At 33.1% G+C, this 19,681-nt stretch overlaps 1 protein-coding gene across 1 annotated transcript; it reads left to right on the plus strand.

Moving 5' to 3' along the window:
* Positions 1-9,055: 9,055 nt before the first annotated feature.
* Positions 9,056-18,950, plus strand: LOTGIDRAFT_157204 (hypothetical protein; the record flags this gene model as incomplete). The annotated part of the gene is made up of 5 exons (XM_009048973.1): positions 9,056-9,080; positions 12,208-12,274; positions 13,052-13,304; positions 14,781-14,942; positions 18,906-18,950. 5 exons carry the CDS (start codon positions 9,056-9,058, stop codon positions 18,948-18,950), a joined length of 552 nt encoding a protein of 183 aa, XP_009047221.1.
* Positions 18,951-19,681: the final 731 nt, after the last annotated feature.

Here is a 19,681-nt window from a genome sequence, read left to right on the forward strand (position 1 = left end):
CGATTTTCTTCGGGTTTTCATTTTTACTATCTTCCTGTAATTTCTGACCTGATAGCACTTGAAAAATTACGAAATTCGAAAATTTGTCGCTCACTTTTTTCTATCAAATTTTTCAATTTTTTTGCAACTTTTTTGCTTTTGCATCGATTGATCTGAAACTTTAAATGCAAAGAGACTTTACTAATGTAAATAATATGGTACAGTCAAATTTTGTACATCATTTCCACTTTTGAACAGGAAAGCGACTGAATTTCAAATCTACTTCCGGTTGAATAACTTCCGGTGTCATTTATGTAGGTCAACAAAATTTAGCTGATTTTTACCAAATGAAATTCTATGACCGATTTTAAAATAAAATCCAGACCGGAAGTGATACTTTGGCCGCCATATTGAAAAAAACACACTTTTGTAAATCGAAAAATGGGGTCTCTATGAAGAAATGGGCGTGTATAATTTTGATGTGTATGTAATCTACAATCGATTACAAACAAAAACTAGGAAGCCGATTTTTGAATTTCGCTTTTCCTTTTTTGCAACTTCCGGTTGAAGTTTTTGCAAGTTCTATCTCGTGACCTTGACCTTTGATTACGTTGACCTTTATAGGGTCAAAGGTCATTGTCCTTGGCTATCATTTGATACTTTGACCTTTGACCCCCGACATGTACTTCCGGTTTTATAGCTATCCGTAAAAAGCCAAATTCGCAACTTTGGACTGCTCTAGCACGTGACCGAATTAACCTAGAAGGTTAATTTTTTCGGTTTCCTAATGTGCTTCTCATGCACTTTAATTAGATATAGAACAATTGCTTTCTTAAAGCAAAATTGAAATTCGTGATTTTTTCAAATTTGAGTTTTGTTTTACCTTATTTGTTGATCTTGGTGTATGTATATCTTATGACCTATTTTATGGAGATTCTTGATACTTGGAATACAACTAGAAACTTTGAATATGAATTCACCTATGGCAAAAAATTTGGGGTGGGTGTGGCACATCTGGGTTGAATTACTAATTGTTTACATTTTGGGGCTGGGGCATAACTCGCATAGGATACGTTTGTTAAAAGGGACTTTGAACACAATTACCTCATCCTTTTGGCCAGTTTGTGTTAACAGCTCAGTTGTTTCAGCTTTCCAAAAAAGTTCCAAAAAAGGAACGGGTTTTAACATTTGGATATATTCATTTTTCGATTTTGACCTTTGTTGACATTTGTTGACCTATATCTTATGACTTGAATAATGTAGAAGCTTGAAATTTGAAACACAACATTATATTTGGAATATCAATTACCCTATGCAAAAAAAATTAAGGTGGGCGTGGCACATCCGGGTTATATTACTCATTATTGATATTTTTGGCCAGGAGCATAACTCGCAAAGTATACGTTTGTTCGAAATGGAACTTTGCATACAATTATCTCATGAATTGACCCACTTTGTCTTAGAAGTTCGGTTGTTTCCGCTTCATAGTTCAAAAAAAGGAACAGGTTTTGGAAATTCAAAATTTTCAATTTTTGATCTTGACCTTTGTTGACCTTGACCTTTGTAGGATCAAACGTCATTGGCATTGGCTATCTATTTATACTTTTATATTTGCTGCCTTATGTCAACTTCCGGTTTTATAGTCGTGTGCAATTAGAAATTTTGATGACGGATATCTCTTGATCTTGCCCTTTTTAGACCTTCTCCTTTACAAGATCAAAGGTCATTGACCTTGGCTATCTGCTGATACTTTCATTTGTGAGGTCTGACGTCTACTTCCGGTATTAGAATCTTCTAAAAAATAAAAAATTATCAACTTTAGACTTGTTCTTTCGCTTGACCTAATTATCGTCGAAGGTTGATTTTTTCGGGGTCTTTTGCAATTTGCTACATTTGCAAAGTCCCACTCTGTGCCACGTGTGGCTCTAGTTTTTTTTTTCTCGAAATTTACACACTTTCCTGGGCTTAGACTACAGTAGTTGCAGCAACCATTCAACTATCATAGACCTTCTATATAGGCGACGAAGTATAAATTGGAAGATTTTTGCAAAACCGGAAGTGCCACATTTCAACATGTGTAAAAAGTCGAAAATCGGCTCTAGAAGGCGTATTTTTGCGTCGATTTTCTGCGGACTTTCATTTTTAGAATGTGTTTGTAATTTCTGATCTGATAGCACTTGCAGAATTACGAAATTCGAAAAATTGTCGCTGACTTTTTTCGATCAAATTTTGCAATTTTTTTGTTTTTGCATCGATTGATCTGAAATTTAATATGCAAAGGGGTATCACTAAAGTCAATAATATGTAGTTGTGAAATATTTACCTTTACTTCCGGTTTTAAACGGGGAATCAATTGAAAGTACAATCCACTTCCGGTCGAATAACTTCCGGTGTAATTGAAACGAAATTTATGCTGTTCGTAAGTAAATGCTATTACAAAAAAACGAAAAAAAAAAATCCAGACCGGAAGTGATACTTTGGTCGCTATATTGAAAAAAAAACCACTTTTTTAAATCGAAAAATGGGGCCTCAATGAAGAAATGGGCGTGTATAATTTTGATGTGTATGTAATCTACAATCGATTGCCAACAAAAACTAGGAAGCCGATTTTTGAATTTCGCTTTTCATTTTTTGCAACTTCCGGTTGAAGTTTTTGCAAGTTCTATCTCGTGACCTTGACCTTTGATGACCTTGACCTTTATAGGGTTAAAGTTCATTGACCTTGACTATCAGTTGACCTTTAATGGGTCAAAGGTCATTGACCTTGTGTATTAGTTTATGCTTTCATATTTGACCTCTGACGTCTACTTCCGCTTTTATAGCTGTCCAAAAACATCCAAATTCGCAAAGTTGGACTGCTCTAGCTCGTGACCTAATTAACTTTGAGGGTAAATTTTTGTGGATTCTGAATGTGCTCATCGTGCTCTTTCCAGTGATATATAATGCAAAATCGAAGTTTCTGAATTTTTTGAATTTTGTTTTCTATGTATATCTTGTGACCTATTTGCTTTTAAAGCTTGGAATTTGGAACACAACGAGACATATAAAATATGAATTGACGTATGACAAAAAACTTGAGGTGGGCGTGGCACATTAGGCTTAAATTACTTATTATTTACATTTTTATCAGGGGTATAACTTGTATAACATACATTTGTTCAAAACAAGACCTTGCACACAATTACCTCACTCCTTTGGCCATTATGTGTAAAAAAGGTCAGTTGTTTCCGCTTCGTAGTTCAAAAAAAGGAACAGGGTTTAAATTTTGCATATTTTCATCTTTTGACCTTTACCATTGATGACCTTGACCTTTGTAGGATCGAAGGTCATTGACCTTGGCTAAAGATTTATTCCTTCATATTTGATTTCATCGTCAACTTCCGGTTTTATAATGTTTGTATTTTCAAAGTTTGATGACTCATATCTAGTGACTTTGACCTTAAATGACCTTCCCCCTAACATGGTCAAAGGTCATTGACCTTGGAAATCTAATCATACTTTCATATTTTATGTCTGGTTTCAACTTTCGCTTTAACAACCTTCCCAAAATGCGAAATTTTCAAAATTTTTAACTGCTTTAGCAAGTGACCTAATTGGCCAAGAACGTTGATTTTTTCAGATTCTCTAGCAAATTGACACAAGAGCAAAGTCCCACTCAGCACCACGAGTGGTTCTAGTTTAATTTTGTTATTGAAATTTTGCTGGAGGCTATAAAAACGATACAAAATTTCAGGAATCACTTTTGGGGAATCTTTAATAAAAATTATTGCCGATGACATAACTGCTTTATTGAAAGATTATAAATATGCACGTCACCTTTTGGAAGTTTTAAAACTGTTTTGCCTTATATCCGGACTATCTATTAATATGAACAAAACTGAAGCTTACAACCTTAACACACATTTAAATGATTTCAATAAACTTAAAGATACAAACATACTCATATGTAAGAACTCAATTAAAATACTTGGAATTCACTTTTCTTTAAATCAAACTGTTACTTCAAATCTAAATTTCAACAACATAGTTTTTGAAATTAAAAAAATTATAGAGACATGGAAAAAAAGATTTCTGACTGAGATAGGGAAGATTCAAATAATCAAAACTTTTATGGTTTCCGAAGTCTTATTCTGTGCTTCTTGAATAGTAATACCAGACGATTTAATAAATAAAATAAACAGTATGTTATATAATTTCATTTGGAATGGCCCGGACAAAATTAAGCGTAATCTAATAACAAGACACCTATGAAAATGGTGGGCTTGAAATGGTTGACCTTCAACTAATGCTAAAATGTCCGTGTATCTTTTGGATTCAAACCAAACCTGTCTTGTTCCTTATCAATATATACTAAAACAATACGAAACTCATAATCTTACCTGCATATAATTATCCCCAAAATATTAAAATATCAGTAGATTTTTACTCCAGATTATATAAAAAATGGTATGATATATTCAAAACATATTGATGTAAATATAAATCAACAAAAACAAATGATTTGGAATAACAAAAATATAATAGTCAATAACGAAATTCTATTTGATCGATATTTATTAAACCGAGGTATAACTTACATAAAAGATACCTACGATTCAACAATTAACCTAAACATACTTGCGCAAATGAAAATAAAAAAAGTCAAGAAAGGTTTTTCTTCAATTCCTAATGAAAATTATTACAATACTTTAAATGAAAATGAAGCTATATTAAGCAGCGTAGAAAATCTTTTAATAAAATATATCAATCTAACCTTGATTCTATCAAATCCCAAACTATCTATCAAAAAACTCTCATATCACAAATATATAAACAAATGGGAAGATGGCTTTTACATTCATTTCAGTAAAAACAGCTTTTCAAAAATATTAATTTAACTTGCATTAATACAAAACAAAGAATTTTCCAATTCAAATATATTCACAGAATAATTTTTACCAATGCTAAACTTGTCAAAAGGAATCGCAGAATCCAGTTTATGTCATGTCATTTTTGTAACAGTGCTATAGAAACAACGAATCATCTTTTTACTTTTTGTCCTGAAACCCAAATACATGGGAATGAAATCAACAAAATGTTTATATTCAATAACTTCAATATACCACTATTTTCAAAAATATAGCATTTAGGAATTTTACCCAAAGAACAGGGACAATCAATAGAATCATTTACCTTTTTAAATCACTTAATTTTTATTAACCAAATTCTTTATCTTTAAAACAAAAAATTTGAGATACAATATACATATAAGTAAATTCAGATCTAAATATACCACTCTTTTCAAAAATATAGCATTTAAGAATTTTACACGAAGAACAGAGACAATCAATAGAATCATTTACCTTTTTAAATCACTTAATTTTATTAACCAAATTCTTTATCTTTAAAACAAAAAATTTGAGATACAATATACATATAAGTAAATTCAGATCTTTTTTTTTAAGGAGACAGCCGAAATCGAAACAAATATTGATAGAAATTTACAAAACAAATGGGTCTTTTTTCAAAATTATTACTTCTCTGTTTTTTATGCCTATTTATTTATGCAAATACTACTTCCTTTGTAAGGATATATTGTGTAATTTTTTCTCTTTTATTATTATTATTAATGTACAATACTGTACAAATGCCTACCAAATAATGCAAGAACTGTAAATATAATGTGTATGTGCGTATGTAAGTAAATACGTAATTTATGTAAAAATAAATTAATATTTGCATATATTCATAAAGACATATCATTATTGAAAAAAAAATACACTTAGTGAAAAATTAAAGTTTTTAATTCAAAATAAAAAGTGAAATATGTCGTATGTTAGCTTGTACGAAAAATCTCAGAAATTGCCATGTATTTGTTTGTTGTGTTACGAATCGTTTTGGACTCTTGACCGCCTTTCAGTAAACTATTGAACATAGACATTCTATATTCGAGCAAAGTGCAATCCATTTACAAACAAAACTCAAAGAAGATGAAATTGTGCGAGAATACTCAGAATGGATTTAGAACATCATGTCATGTTTTAGAGAATATAAAGTTAAAATCCTAAAGAGGTAGTGAAGTGAAGTAGTGCGGGCTATTATTTTAAGTAATTTCAGATCAGAAAAGAAATTCCAGACCGCTCATTCCAATTTTCAAAACTCTGAAGTATTACATATACATACAACTATTAGTATTAGTTGTACTTACCAGCAACATAAGCTAGAATCATCCATTCCACAACAGTTGCACTTTCACCCCTCAATTCAACTTTTGTACCATCACTGTAACGTCGAGCAGTGTTATCTGGTATAAACTCAACACGCTGTGACACCAATATCAATAAAACTTAAAAGAAAATTTTATAACAATAAAATAACATTTAAATGGGTTTTCGTAAATTAATCCACTTTACCGTATGGTTCGAATGAAATTATAACATGTAATCGCGATTTAGTCATAATGTTTCTTCCGACTTTTCGTGTATTTTCGCCCATTCTCTTCGAAACGGGTTTGATTTTGTCCAAGGAAACATTGGTAGATCCTTTTTGTACATGCTTACGTCATCCTTACAATAAAAAACAAGCGTGTTGTCCGTAACAAGACAAAATATAAGAATGCGATTAAAACTACACCTACAACAGGTCATCTCCTGAAAACTCAACCGTCGCTCCACTAAAAATATTGATTTGAAGTCGTAAACTAGTCTATTAGGATGCCAAATACACACAGTTCCTTAACTGTAACCCGCACTTTTCTAATACGAATTCGTTCACCAGCGGATGTATACTTAATTTCCTTATTGGACTCAGACGCGAACGAATATATAAATACCCATATTTTGTAGTTGGAGATGGTCACGTGGTTATGGATTGGCCAATAGAAAGAAACAAAACCAGCACGAGTCGCCATGTGTTGGAGAATATTGTTTTATTCCAACTGACGGAGTATGGTTTATTAAATGTGTTTATTTTAAATCATGATTTGACACACGAATTCAATGATTTTATCTATTCCTTTTCAAAACATAATAGAAAGCTCGAATTGGATAATTCAATGATAAATATGGAACTTTGTTTCAATTGTATAGAAGTTTATATCCTTGAAATGAAAAAACACTTTTAGATTAGGTATTGTATTTACAGAAAGATCATTTTTGTTTGATAAAAAGTACTGGAATAAAAGAAATAGACAAAAAACTGCAACTTGTTTCAAAATTTAATCCAGCACCCTATGAAACGACGCAAACATCCCAACCTGAAAGTTTGTGAAACTTACATAGATGAAGAAACTTGTAAACAATATCATATGCTTGTACTTTGGAAATCTTGAAAAGTTCCGAAAAATGTTAGGAAAAATAAATGGACTTTATCCAGACTTACAACCAATAGATAATTTTCCTGGAGAATTTTATAAAAAAAAATAATGAATATAGTTCACATATTTGTAGGAACAAGATCCCAGGTCGAGGCAAAGTGACGAGAAGCAAGTAAAATTAAAAAAAACCTGTTATCTATTGAATTGTACCAACCAAGTACAACTGACATGTAACTATGCATGATGTATTCAGTTAAACATGTAAGGCTAGGTCACATAACCTATAGACCATATTAAAGGCATTTTTACGCACTTAAATCTGATTCGATTACCCTAATCAAAATGATGTCACAAATCGAATCTGATTTATACTGCAGGATAAATGAACATTATACTATTTATAGTTTCCAAGATGGCAAAGCAGGAAGAAATTAATGGTAATGGTTTTGACATGTTGGACGCCATTACTTAAGCGGAAGTTAACAGAGCTACGACGCCCCAAAGTTGATTTACTCGATTAACGTATATCGATTTGATTCGCTGCTACAATAAATGCGCTGATTACCATAATCAAATTTGATTTGATACAGGATAAATGGTTTTTAGACCACATCGAATCAGATTAAGCCAGGATAAATACGACTTAAACAATAATAAAGTAACTGAATATAGATCGCACAAACGCAAAACATATCCGATAGATCGCTTCAACTCACATTGTTTTCAGCAACGGTTGAAGGGAGCAAACTCCGACAAACAACCTTTATCTTTCAGACTACAAAAGGAACATCGACGCTTTTTTCAAGATAAAATTCATAAATTTCAAATGGCGATAAAATCGGAAGTAAACACCGTACAATAAACGTTGATATACCATTGGATAGATCTCGTCGAGAGCTATCAAATTGTTCGGGTCACATGATCACCAAAGGTCAAGGTCATGATATACGACCCTTCAAAGTATTCATATTTTTCAACCGGAAATAAATAAAAAGCAAAATCAAAATTCAAAAATCGTTTCTCAAATATTATTTAGCAATCGATAGTAGATACCATAGATATCAAATTTAAACAAATTGGATTACACCCTGAGGCCCCATTTCGATTTATAGAAAATTACGCACAGTTACTATAGAAGAAAGTACAAAATTTTAAAATAATAAAAAGCGCAATTTGATTGAAATATCTAGTGGTATATATCATTACAAAGGGCAGATGAACACTAGTAAGATTCAATAAGAATTTTTGTGTATGTAAATTAGGTGTCAGAGCTCGTAATTTTCAATCGGCTATAAAACCGGAAGTAAACATTGCACAGCACGAATGAGTATATCACTGGATAGATATCATCGAGAGCAACAACTTTTGTTCAGGCCACAAGGTCACCAAAGGTCAAGGTCACGAAATAGGAGCCTTTGAAATTTTTGACATTACCGAAAAATTTTAACCGGAAATAAAAGAAAATCGAAATTAAAAAATCGGCTTCCAAATTTCTTTTCGCAATCGATTGTGATATCCAGATATACCAAAATTATGAAAAGCGCTCTATACCCTGAGGCCCCATTTTGAATTTTACAGAAGTTTGACATATCAATATGGCGGCTACACTGTTACACCCGGGTCGGATTTTTTGATTTGAAGTTTTTTGTATGGCTATTTGTAACATATTGCAAAACTTCGGTTTCCATATTTTTTTTCGCAATCGATTGTGATATCCAGATATACTAAAATTATTACCCTGAGGCTCCATTTTGAATTTTTACAAAAGTTTGACATATCAATATGACGGCTACACTGTTACTTCCAGGTAAGATTTTATAAATAGAAGTTTTTTGTATGACCATTTGTAACATACTGCAGAAAGAATTTTTGAAATATCTTCAAAATTCCGGAAGTTGAAATTTATATTTTAGAAGCGAATAGCGTCAAAACCGGAAGTGATATCAAAATTTCGAAAATTAATTTTTGTTCGCAATAAAAGTATCTATCTCTAAGTAAGTTTTCAGATTGATCGAAATAGAATTGTAAAAGTTAGGAAAAAAGGTTAAAAAACTCTAAAATTGGAGCTAAAAAAGAAGAACGCACTGCAACTAGAGCCGTAAGTGCAACGACGCTAAAGCAGTGCGTTGCATTCTGGTAGAAAGATGCAAAGTATCGTTGGATTACATAAATGCCCCTAACTTCATTATTCCTAGTAGAAAGGTTTCATAAAACAAGAGAATTTTCACAGACTTTCCATATGCTGTTGATTTGTAAATTACAAGAATATATACCCCTTATGTTTCTTTTAAAACTTTTCACTGGTCAACGATACAATTCTAGCACATTTTTAAATTTCTTTTTTAAAAAAATTAAAAAGTGCTTTTTTAGAATTGATTTTTATGTGTGGATTTGGATCAGTCCCTTCAATATTTAGAAATTTTGAAATATAGGAATCCATGTACCAACCATTTAAGAAAATTCATAGCACTCGGTTTTTGTTATTGTACTATTCGCAATATTCCAACGGCTATAAAAACGGATGTAAACATCGTACATAGTCACCACAGGTTAATGTCACGAGATATGAGCCTTAAAAGTTTTGAAAATTTCTGTTTATGGAAGCCTGTAAAACCGGAAAGAAGTGTCGGACATCATAGATCAAAAGATAAATTGACATTAGAGATTAATGACATTAGACCTTGAAAAGGTCAAGGTCATTAAAGATGAAGGTCAAAAATGAAAATTTAGTCAATTGTAAAACCTATTCTTTTTTTAAAAGTAAAAAGCCCAAACAGATTTATCTTCCTACGATATTGGCCAAACTAGTGACCTATGTTCCTGCAAAATATTATCGGTGAAAAATGTATACTTTGCAAGTTATGATAAATAACAAATATATAATATATATGTACATCTCACCCGGATGTGCCACGCCCACCCTCAAAATTTTGCTCTGTCTGCTATCATGTGTACAATGTTAAATGATGTTCAAAATTTCAAGCATCTACAATTATTAGATCATGGGATATTCGTTGTTAAAAGTTAAAAGTTTGAGTTTATTCGGCGAAAACCAAATTTCGCACAGTTACTATAGACGTCAGTATAAAATTTTATCAACTGTGATATATCCTCAGAAAGAGGAAATCGCACACATTAAGGAAATGAAATAAATTTTGTCGTATGATAATAAGGTCACGTGAGAGAGGTCTTTTAAGATAAAAATTGCGATTTTCAAATGGTTTAGAACCGGAAGTTAACATCGCTTGACAAAGTAAATATATCTTACAAGGTCACCAAAGGTCAAGGTAACTAGATATTAACAGTTTTGACAATTACTGAAAAAATAAAACCGAAAAATAAAAAAAGCAAAGCCAAAATTAAAAAATCGGCTTCCAAAATTTTGTTAGCAATCGACTTTTTACCCCTAGGCCCCATTTTGAGTTTTATAAAAAATAGGCGGATCAAGATGGCGTCTGACCCTATACTTCCGGGTCAAATTTATTCATTCCAACATCTTAATGGGGAGTACTCTAACTAATTGCAGAAAGAATTTTTCAAATGTCTACAAAATTCCGTAAGTTGAAATTTCAACTTTACGAGCGAATAACGTCAAAACCGGAAGTGATATCGAAAATTGATTTTTAGTTCGCAATCAAAATGTCTAACTATCTGTAAGTTTCCATATCGATCGAAATAAAATTGTAGAAGTTAAAAAAAGTGAAAAAACTCAAAAATTAAAGCTAAAAAAGTCAGCGACAGTCAGTCAAAATCGAAAATACTTTGAATTGCTATCTTATAGCCATTAGCACGAACTTATTAACAAAAAAAGATCGATCAAAATCCGATCAAAATTGGAGCCCTAAATTAGCAAAAACCTCAATCTTAATGGGGAGTACTCTAACTAATTGCAGAAAGAATTTTTCAAATGTCTACAAAATTCCGGAAGTTGAAATTTCAACTTTACGAGCGAATAACGTCAAAACCGGAAGTGATATCGAAACTTTGAAAATTGATTTTTAGTTCGCAATCAAAATGTCTAACTATCTGTAAGTTTCCATATCGATCGAAATAAAATTGTAGAAGTTAAAAAAAGTGAAAAAACTCACAAATTAAAGCTAAAAAAGTCAGCGACAGTCAGTCAAAATCGAAAAAACTTTGAATTGCTATCTTATAGCCATTCGCGCGAACTTATTAACAAAGTAAGATCGATCAAAATCCGATCAAAATTGGAGCCGTAAATTAGCAAAAACGAAAAAAATGGATTTTGTCCTACGTCATTTCCGGTTGGAAAAAAATGCATGAAAATACATTCATCAGATTTAGTCTCGCGGCATTAACGGGAGAAATGTTAACAGTATTTATGTGGCATGTATAGTATTGTCTGGGCGCTCTGACCAGAATTCGAAAAAAAACTAGATCCACAGGCTTCGTGTGGTTCTGAAGCAGTGCGTATCAGTTTCGATTTTACGCTTTAAACTGTGCCGCAAAGTATCGTAACAGTAACATAACTTCCTATCATAATTAACTGGATATAGACAGATCGCTTCAACTCACATTATATAAATATTCCTTAACCTACTGTTTTCAACAGCAGTTGAAGGGAGTGTCATTTCTGGAGACTGTGCCTCGATCGTTGGGTGTTATTTTTTCTTTTTACCTAGATAACTATGCCTATCGTTATGTCCTGTCGATAAAAATTTATTAGTAATTAGATGTCAATCACGTGATTTATTCTATTGCTACTCATTACTATACCTGATTACTTTTTGTTATTACTATTTACAAGTATTTTAGGTTATCATTCTTGCTACTTACTTCGGTGTTTATACATCTATATTTCAACCTTTAGATTGCTTTTAGCGTCTATTGCTTAAAGGTAATTACTATTTTTAAGTTATTTCCCACTTTAGTAAGATGATTCTTAATAGGTAATATCATATTAAATTTTCTAGGATACCTTACAATATTAGAAGTTTTGTATGTTATTTGGGGTGTTTGTTTATATGGTGCCAATAGTTTGTAAGTTCATTTAGTGTTATCTATTCTTATTAGTGTAACTTTAAAGGAATTATAAAATGTTATTATTAGTGCAAGTATAATCGAGTCAGCTGTATTAATAATTATATCATGTATGTATTATATCTTTTGTTTATATTTATACCTATATATGTATATGTTGCAGTGAACGAGCTAAAAAAAAAAAAGATTAGTATCAGCTAAGGCAGCGTTATTAATTCAACACCCCAGATAAAATGACAGTTCAAAACTAAACCAATATGGAAGATCTAAAGAAATTAAGAACACAGAAGAAGACATTATTTACCAGAGAGCCGAATAAGTTGGAGAGCATTTTTGGCTGAAAGAGAAACAGAATGTATAGAAAATAGTATGTTGAAATTAAAGCCGCTTTATAATGACCTAGTCCACGCTTCTGATGATTATCAAGATTTTATTTTAAATTCATTAGAAAGTGACGATTATGATGAATTTTTAAGTGGTTCATAAATATACATTGCAGATATACATAAAAGCTATTGTAGTGTTATCGATAGGGCGAATACATTTTTACCTGTACCTTCTCTTAGGCACTCACCGAGCAAAGATCACATAGCATCTGCTAATTCGGTTGAGGGTAGATCTAACATTAATCCTGAAGCTGACTGTAATCCGGATAAATTGTCAGATTTGATTAAATTAAAGTGGAGTTAAAGCCTTATGATGGATCTCCAAGTACCACCAATTCATTAATCAGTTCAAACGATCGGTTGAAATTTATACTAATGACCCTCTGATTAGATTAAATTTACTTCAACAGTATTGTGTCGGCAATGCATCCAAACTCATTTCTGGGTGTTCCTCCATTGATCCACATGAAGGATATTTGGATGCTTTAGATACTTTGGAAAGACGATGTGGCAATCCTCATTCTATACCAGATAAACTAATAACGTCTTTGAGGTCCGGTAAGTTTTTAAAAACTGCCCAGGACTTATTGTCTTTGTCTGATTCTCTACGGGATGCATATACAATTTTATATGAGTTACACGAGGTAAGTTCCCAATAGTTTTTCAAGGATGTTCTGAATAGGATAACTATTAGATCTGTAAAGGGTAAATGGAGGTCATTAGCACTTGAAACTTTGGAGAAAAGAAATGAGTATCCAAATTTTCGTCGAATTTATTCGAAAGGAAGCGCAATATATGAATGATCCTGTATATGGCTTTGATTTCTTTAAAACTGAAATTAGTGCTACAAATTCTCGAGCGAAGTCCTTCAATTTCTTCACATCTTTTGCAAATAATTGTTCATTGTGTCACGAAGACCATCGCTTACACAGATGCCCACAATTCCAATCTATGTCTTTGGGTTCGAGGCAGGATTTTGTCGCGACCAATAATCTCTGTATAATATGCCTTAGTAGTCATGGAGACCTTTGTAAAAGTCCTTACAAATGCTCAAAATGTGGACAGAAACATTCGTATTTATTGCATGAAGACGAATCAGCCTCACCAGTTTCAGTGAATCTGCTTAATAACAAAGCATCTATTTTACATGTGATTCCAGTAGTTATTGATAATACATATACTAGTTTCGCTCTTCTAGATTCAGGTGCAACAGATAGTTTTTGTACTGAAAGAATTTTGGATCTCGTCAGAGACGATGTTGATATCATTAGCATAGACTATCCAGTTAACACGATCAATGGAATAAGTAATATAAAGAGAAAAGTCCTTAAGTCTTTAACTATAAAATCTCCTTTGAATGGTAATATCCTCATTATGCATCATGTAGCAGTAGTTAGCAATATACTAGTCAATAATTCTAATTTTAATTTGTCTTCTTTTCCTCATTTGAAGGGTATACCTGGCTTGCAAACAGGACAAGTTATTGTTGATATTCTCATCGGTCAAGACCATTCAGAAGCTCTGATTTCACTAGATGTTCGGAAGGGTGGAAAAGGTGACCCGTTTGCTTGTGAGTATCTCCTTGGATGGGCTCGATCTGGTTCTAAAAGATGTCCGAAGCTACCCTCGCAATACATTATCAGTAATTTCATAACCCGTTTTCGTGATATCTCTGATACGCAACCTGACGGTTTAGACTTGCTTTGGCACGAAGAGCTTCAGGGATTGGATGATTTAGCAAATCTGTCCGAGGAAGATAAGTATGTTTTGGATCTGTGGGACTCTGAAACGTATCTTGATGGCAATGGCCATTATGTGGTTCCCATTCCCTATAAACCCAAGGCTTATTTCTCTGATAATATATACATAGCGAAGCTCAGATTAAGCGGTTTGGTTAAAAATCTCCACAAAAAAGGTATGTATGATAGATATGATGCAGAAACCAAAAGCTTTTTGAATCTCACTATGCGAAGCCAGTGCCTATTCTCGGCGAGTCTCCCTTGCGTGTGTGGTATTTACCACATCATGCAGTAGTTACCGACAAGAAACCAGATGTTCTTCTTCGTTTTCGACAGCATGACTTCGCTGTATGTGCTGATGTGGATTGCATTTTTTACCAGGTTATCATACCTTCATCACAGAAGGATTGTTTGCGCTTTCTTTGGTTCAGTGAAAACAATGATGTTTCAACGTTTCGCATGACAGGACATGTTTTTGGTGGCGAATGGTGCGCCGCTAGTTCTACCTACGCATTGCGCAGAACTGTTCTTGATGATTCGCAGGTAAGTAATATTATTCATGATGTTGTTATGAACTCCCTTTATGTAGACGATTTATTACATTCTTCACCAACACGTGATGAATTGGGAGAGGTTGTTCAGGGTGCCGAGAATCAGCTAGGTAAAAGAGGTTTTAATCTTACAAAGTTTGTCACTAATGGTGAAACGGTTTTTAAGTCGGTTCCAGATAAGGAAAGCTTTAGGTGTCCAATGGGATGTAAATGCAGACTATTTCTATTTTTCTTTTTCATCTATTATAGAATCTGAAATTGTAACTCGCAGATCTATGTTGAAGTTCGTAGCCTCTATTTTTGATCCTTTGGGTCTCATAAACCCCGTGTCTGTTAGGGGTAGAATTATCTTACAGGAAGCAACAAAAGACAACCTTGAGTGGGATGAAGAGATTAATCCAGGTGTTTTAATACAATGGAATTCATGGTTACAATCTCTGCAGAGTTTAGAGTCTGTTCATTTCAACCGATGTATAAAACCAGAATCTTTTAATGATTTCTTTCTAGAATTACACCATTTTGCAGATGCCAGTCAATCTGCTTACGGTTGTGTGTCGTATTTTCGTTGTGTTGATGCTTCGGGTAAGGTACACGTTTCTTTGATCATGTCTAAATGTAGAGTAGCTCCAATTAAAGCTATGACAATTCCCAGACTGGAACTTCAGGCGGCCGTTCTGGCAGTTAAGGTCGACCATGTTCCTCGTAATGAATTGACTTTATCATTATCCGAATCTACGTTTTGGTCTGATAGTTATATTGTTATACAGTGGATCCGTTCCGAAAATTCTAGGTATAAAACTTTCGTTGCTAATCGAGTGGGTTATATGAAATCGATTACTAAATCTGAACAATGGAATCACATTTATGGTTCTGACAATCCAACAGATCTTCTTACAAGAGGTGTGCCATCATTAGTTAACAAAGCACTCTGGTTTGTCGGTCCTGATTTTCTCTCCCTGCATAAATGTTTTTGGCCAAAATCGCAATGTTCGCCCGTAGACGACTCTGACTTAGAATTGAAAAATATCATCGTCTGTGTTTTTCACATCTGAAATTGAGAATCCTATAGTTAAACTAATTGAACACTTTTCTGTTTGGAAAAAAGCCATAAAACCAGTTGCATGGCTCTTATTGTTGAAGGATTACCTGTTGGGAAGAATTACTTCGTTTGCACTCTCTGTAGCGAGTCTCGATAAATCTGAGAGACTTATCGTATCTACTTTTCAGAATATTTTTTATTATTCGGAAATTCAAAGTCTGCAAAATGGCGATTCTATTAAAAAGTCTTCTAGTATTCTAAAATTGAGTCCTGTTTTAAATGAACACGGATTACTTGTGGTGAACGGACGTGACAATTCTAATTTGAATTTACCAATTGTTCCTAATAGTTCTCTTGCGAGACTTATTGTTAACTCATACCATTATTCTTTCCATGTAGGATGTGAATGGTTATTAAGCATTATAAGAGAGGATATTGGATCGTCAGATGTAGGTCTTTCATTCGTAAGGTGAACTGTTTAAAATGCAGGCGTCTTTTTGCTAAACCAACACAACAAATCATGTCAGATTTACCGCTTGATCGAACAAATCCTTATGAGCCCCCTTTCTCGACAGTGGGTATTGACTGTTTTGGTCCATTCTTTACAACGCTTGGTAGAAATTCATATAATTGTATTTTTACCTGTCTTGTCACTAGAGCTGTTCACTTGAGATTTTAGAGACGTTTTTATTAACGCATTTGTAAGATTTCGAGCTCGTAGAGGTACTCCTAGGAAGATTTATTCTGATAATGGTTCCAATCTTGTAGGTGCAAGTAACGAACTCCGACTGGCCGTCGATAAATGGAATTCTTGCAACAAATTGTCTTCATTCTTTCTTTTGAATACGATTGAGTGGCATTTTAATACACCCACTGCCTCTAATTTCGGTGGGATACGGGAAAGTCTAATTAGTGTTTTCAGAAGGGTTTTTAACTCACTTTCTTTATCAATTAAGAGTTTTTCATCTGATTCGCTTTCGACACTTTTTACTGAAATCGAGTGTATTATGAACTCTCGTCCCATAACTAAAGTAAGTGATGATCATTTGGATATTTCTGCATTAACACCTAATATAATTCTACTTCTTAACTGTGCACATGCAAAGCCTTTAAGTACTTCTTCGCTTAGAGACTATTATCATTCTCAATGGAAGTATATTCAATATCTTTCAGATCTTTTCTGGAAAAAATGGATAAAATTATATTTGTCTACTTTGAAAATCAGACATAAATGGAATAGTGTTGAGCGTGATCTTAAAATCGAAGATTTGGTTCTTGTTCTGGATATGTTTTTGCCACTTTCGTTATGGCCACTTGCCGTGGTTCAAGAAATTAAAATTAGTCGAGATGGTCATGTACGTTCGGTCACTGTTAAAACGCGTTCATCAACTCTAGTGAGGCCAGTAAATAAATTGGTTCTGCTTGAAGATGCAGATTAGTTGGTGTTACTTACTTAATCATTTTGTAAGAATATAAGAATATTCCCTAGGTGCTTTGATGCTTTCTCATATAGTTTTGTTACACATTTTTCTATAATTTGTTATTGTATAATTGCAAATGACTATTTTTTTTCGAATTTTACCTTCGCTTGTTTTCTAAGAAGGCAACATGCCACAGACTGTCTGTTGTTGTTTTCTGGTCAAAATAGTGGACAATTATTTGTTAAATGTAAATTGGCACCATTTTGACCAACCGGAAATGAGCCGTGGACAATGGCTCTTTTTCAATTTTTTCCATTAATCAGCTTCAATACTCGTCTGAATTTGCTCAAACTGTACTGTATATTACTTCGCGCTAATGACTACAAGATAGCAATTGAAAAAATCGACAATTTTGACTTTTGTCGCTGACTTTTTTAGCTCCAATTTTTGAGTTTTTTAACCTTTTTTCTAACTTCTGCAATTCTATTTCGATCAATCTGAAAACTTACAGAGTAATAGACACTTTCATTACGAACATAAAAAATTTTTTCAAAATTTTGATATCACTTCCGGTTTTGACGCTATTCGCTTCTAAAATATAAAATTCAACTTCCGGAATTTTGAAGGTATTTCAAAAATTCTTTTTGCAATATGTTACAAATAGCCATACAAAAAACTTCAAATCAAAAAATCCGACCCGGGTGTAACAGAGTAGCCGCCATATTGATATGTCAAACTTCTGTAAAATTCAAAATGGGGCCTCAGGGTATAGAGCGCTTTTCATAATTTTGGTATATCTGGATATCACAATCGATTGCGAAAAGAAATTTGGAAGCCGATTTTTTAATTTCGATTTTCTTTTATTTCCGGTTAAAATTTCTCGGTAATGTCAAAAATTTCAAAGGCTCCTATTTCGTGACCTTGACCTTTGGTTACCTTGTGGCCTGAACAAAATTTGTTTCTCTTGATGATATCTATCCAGTGATTTACTCATTTGTGCTGTGCAATGTTTACTTCCGGTTTTATAGCGGATTGAAAATTACGATTTTTATCTTCAAAGAGCTCTGACACGTGGCCTAATTTACATACACCAAAATTTCTTATTGAATCTTTCTATTGTTCATCTGTCCTTTGTAATGATATATAACACTAGATATTTCAATCAAAATTGCGCTTTTTAATATTTGAAAATTTTGTACTTTCTTCTATAGTAACTGTGCGTAATTTTCAATAAATCGAAATGAGGCCTTAGGTTGTAATCCAATTTGTGTAAATTTGATATCTATGGTATCTAATATCGATTTCTAAATAATATTTAGCAAATAATATTTAGCAATCGATAGTAGATACCATAGATATCAAATCTTCACAAATTGGATTACCCCCCGAGGCCCCATTTCGATTTAAAGAAAATTACACACAGTTACTATAGAAGAAAGTACAAAAATTAGTACATAACAGATACTATACTTCTACTTATTTTTTCTAATTTCAGATCAGAATTAAACCTAATATCAAGACCCTTAATCCTTATTTCTAAATAAAGTGTCTGCTCCACCCTAGGCCTCCCTTCTCCGAAATCCACTAGGGTCAGGTTTCTTGTTAGATCTTGGTCTGCCGTTAGCTTCCAGAAGTGATTTGATGTTGGTACCTGAGGTGATATATGAATGTGCATATTCTCTACCCTTACCCACAGAGTCAGATCTAATTGTGACCCGGAATTCCTTAATGGGGAAAGAAACCATTTGGAAAGCTAGCAAGATGGCGACTGAGAGGGGTCGATTTCACGAGTGCTTTACAAAATAAAAGAAATACCTGGAATGTTGAAACTGTTTTTCGTCCTTAGTATTGGAATGTGATTGAAATGCTATTCGTTTAATTGTGAACGTGGACTCTTGTGGAAAAAATGTATGGAAATTGCTGCATATTTAGTGACTGAAAATTTAGCGTAATTGACTGTGGTGAGTTGTATTTGCAGTTTTTCCGAAACATAGCTATGTTATCCAATATAATGAACTAATTATGATTTAAGACACTCAGAATCACCAAGTAATTGAGCAAACATAATTAATGATGAATTCATTCTCAAGTTATGGCAGAATATGAGATGACATTTGAATATTCAAGAAAACGAAAGGATAATAATTCGTCTGCTAGTGATCATCGTATAGTGATAACTCTTTATCCTGCTCTAGTTTACCTGTAAAAAATTTTCAGAAACAAATCAAGACTAGAAACACTCGTGGTACTGAGTGGGATTTTGCTCTTGAG

Source organism: Lottia gigantea (genome assembly GCF_000327385.1).
Source record: "Lottia gigantea unplaced genomic scaffold LOTGIsca_13, whole genome shotgun sequence".
Lineage (NCBI taxonomy): Eukaryota > Metazoa > Mollusca > Gastropoda > Lottiidae > Lottia > Lottia gigantea.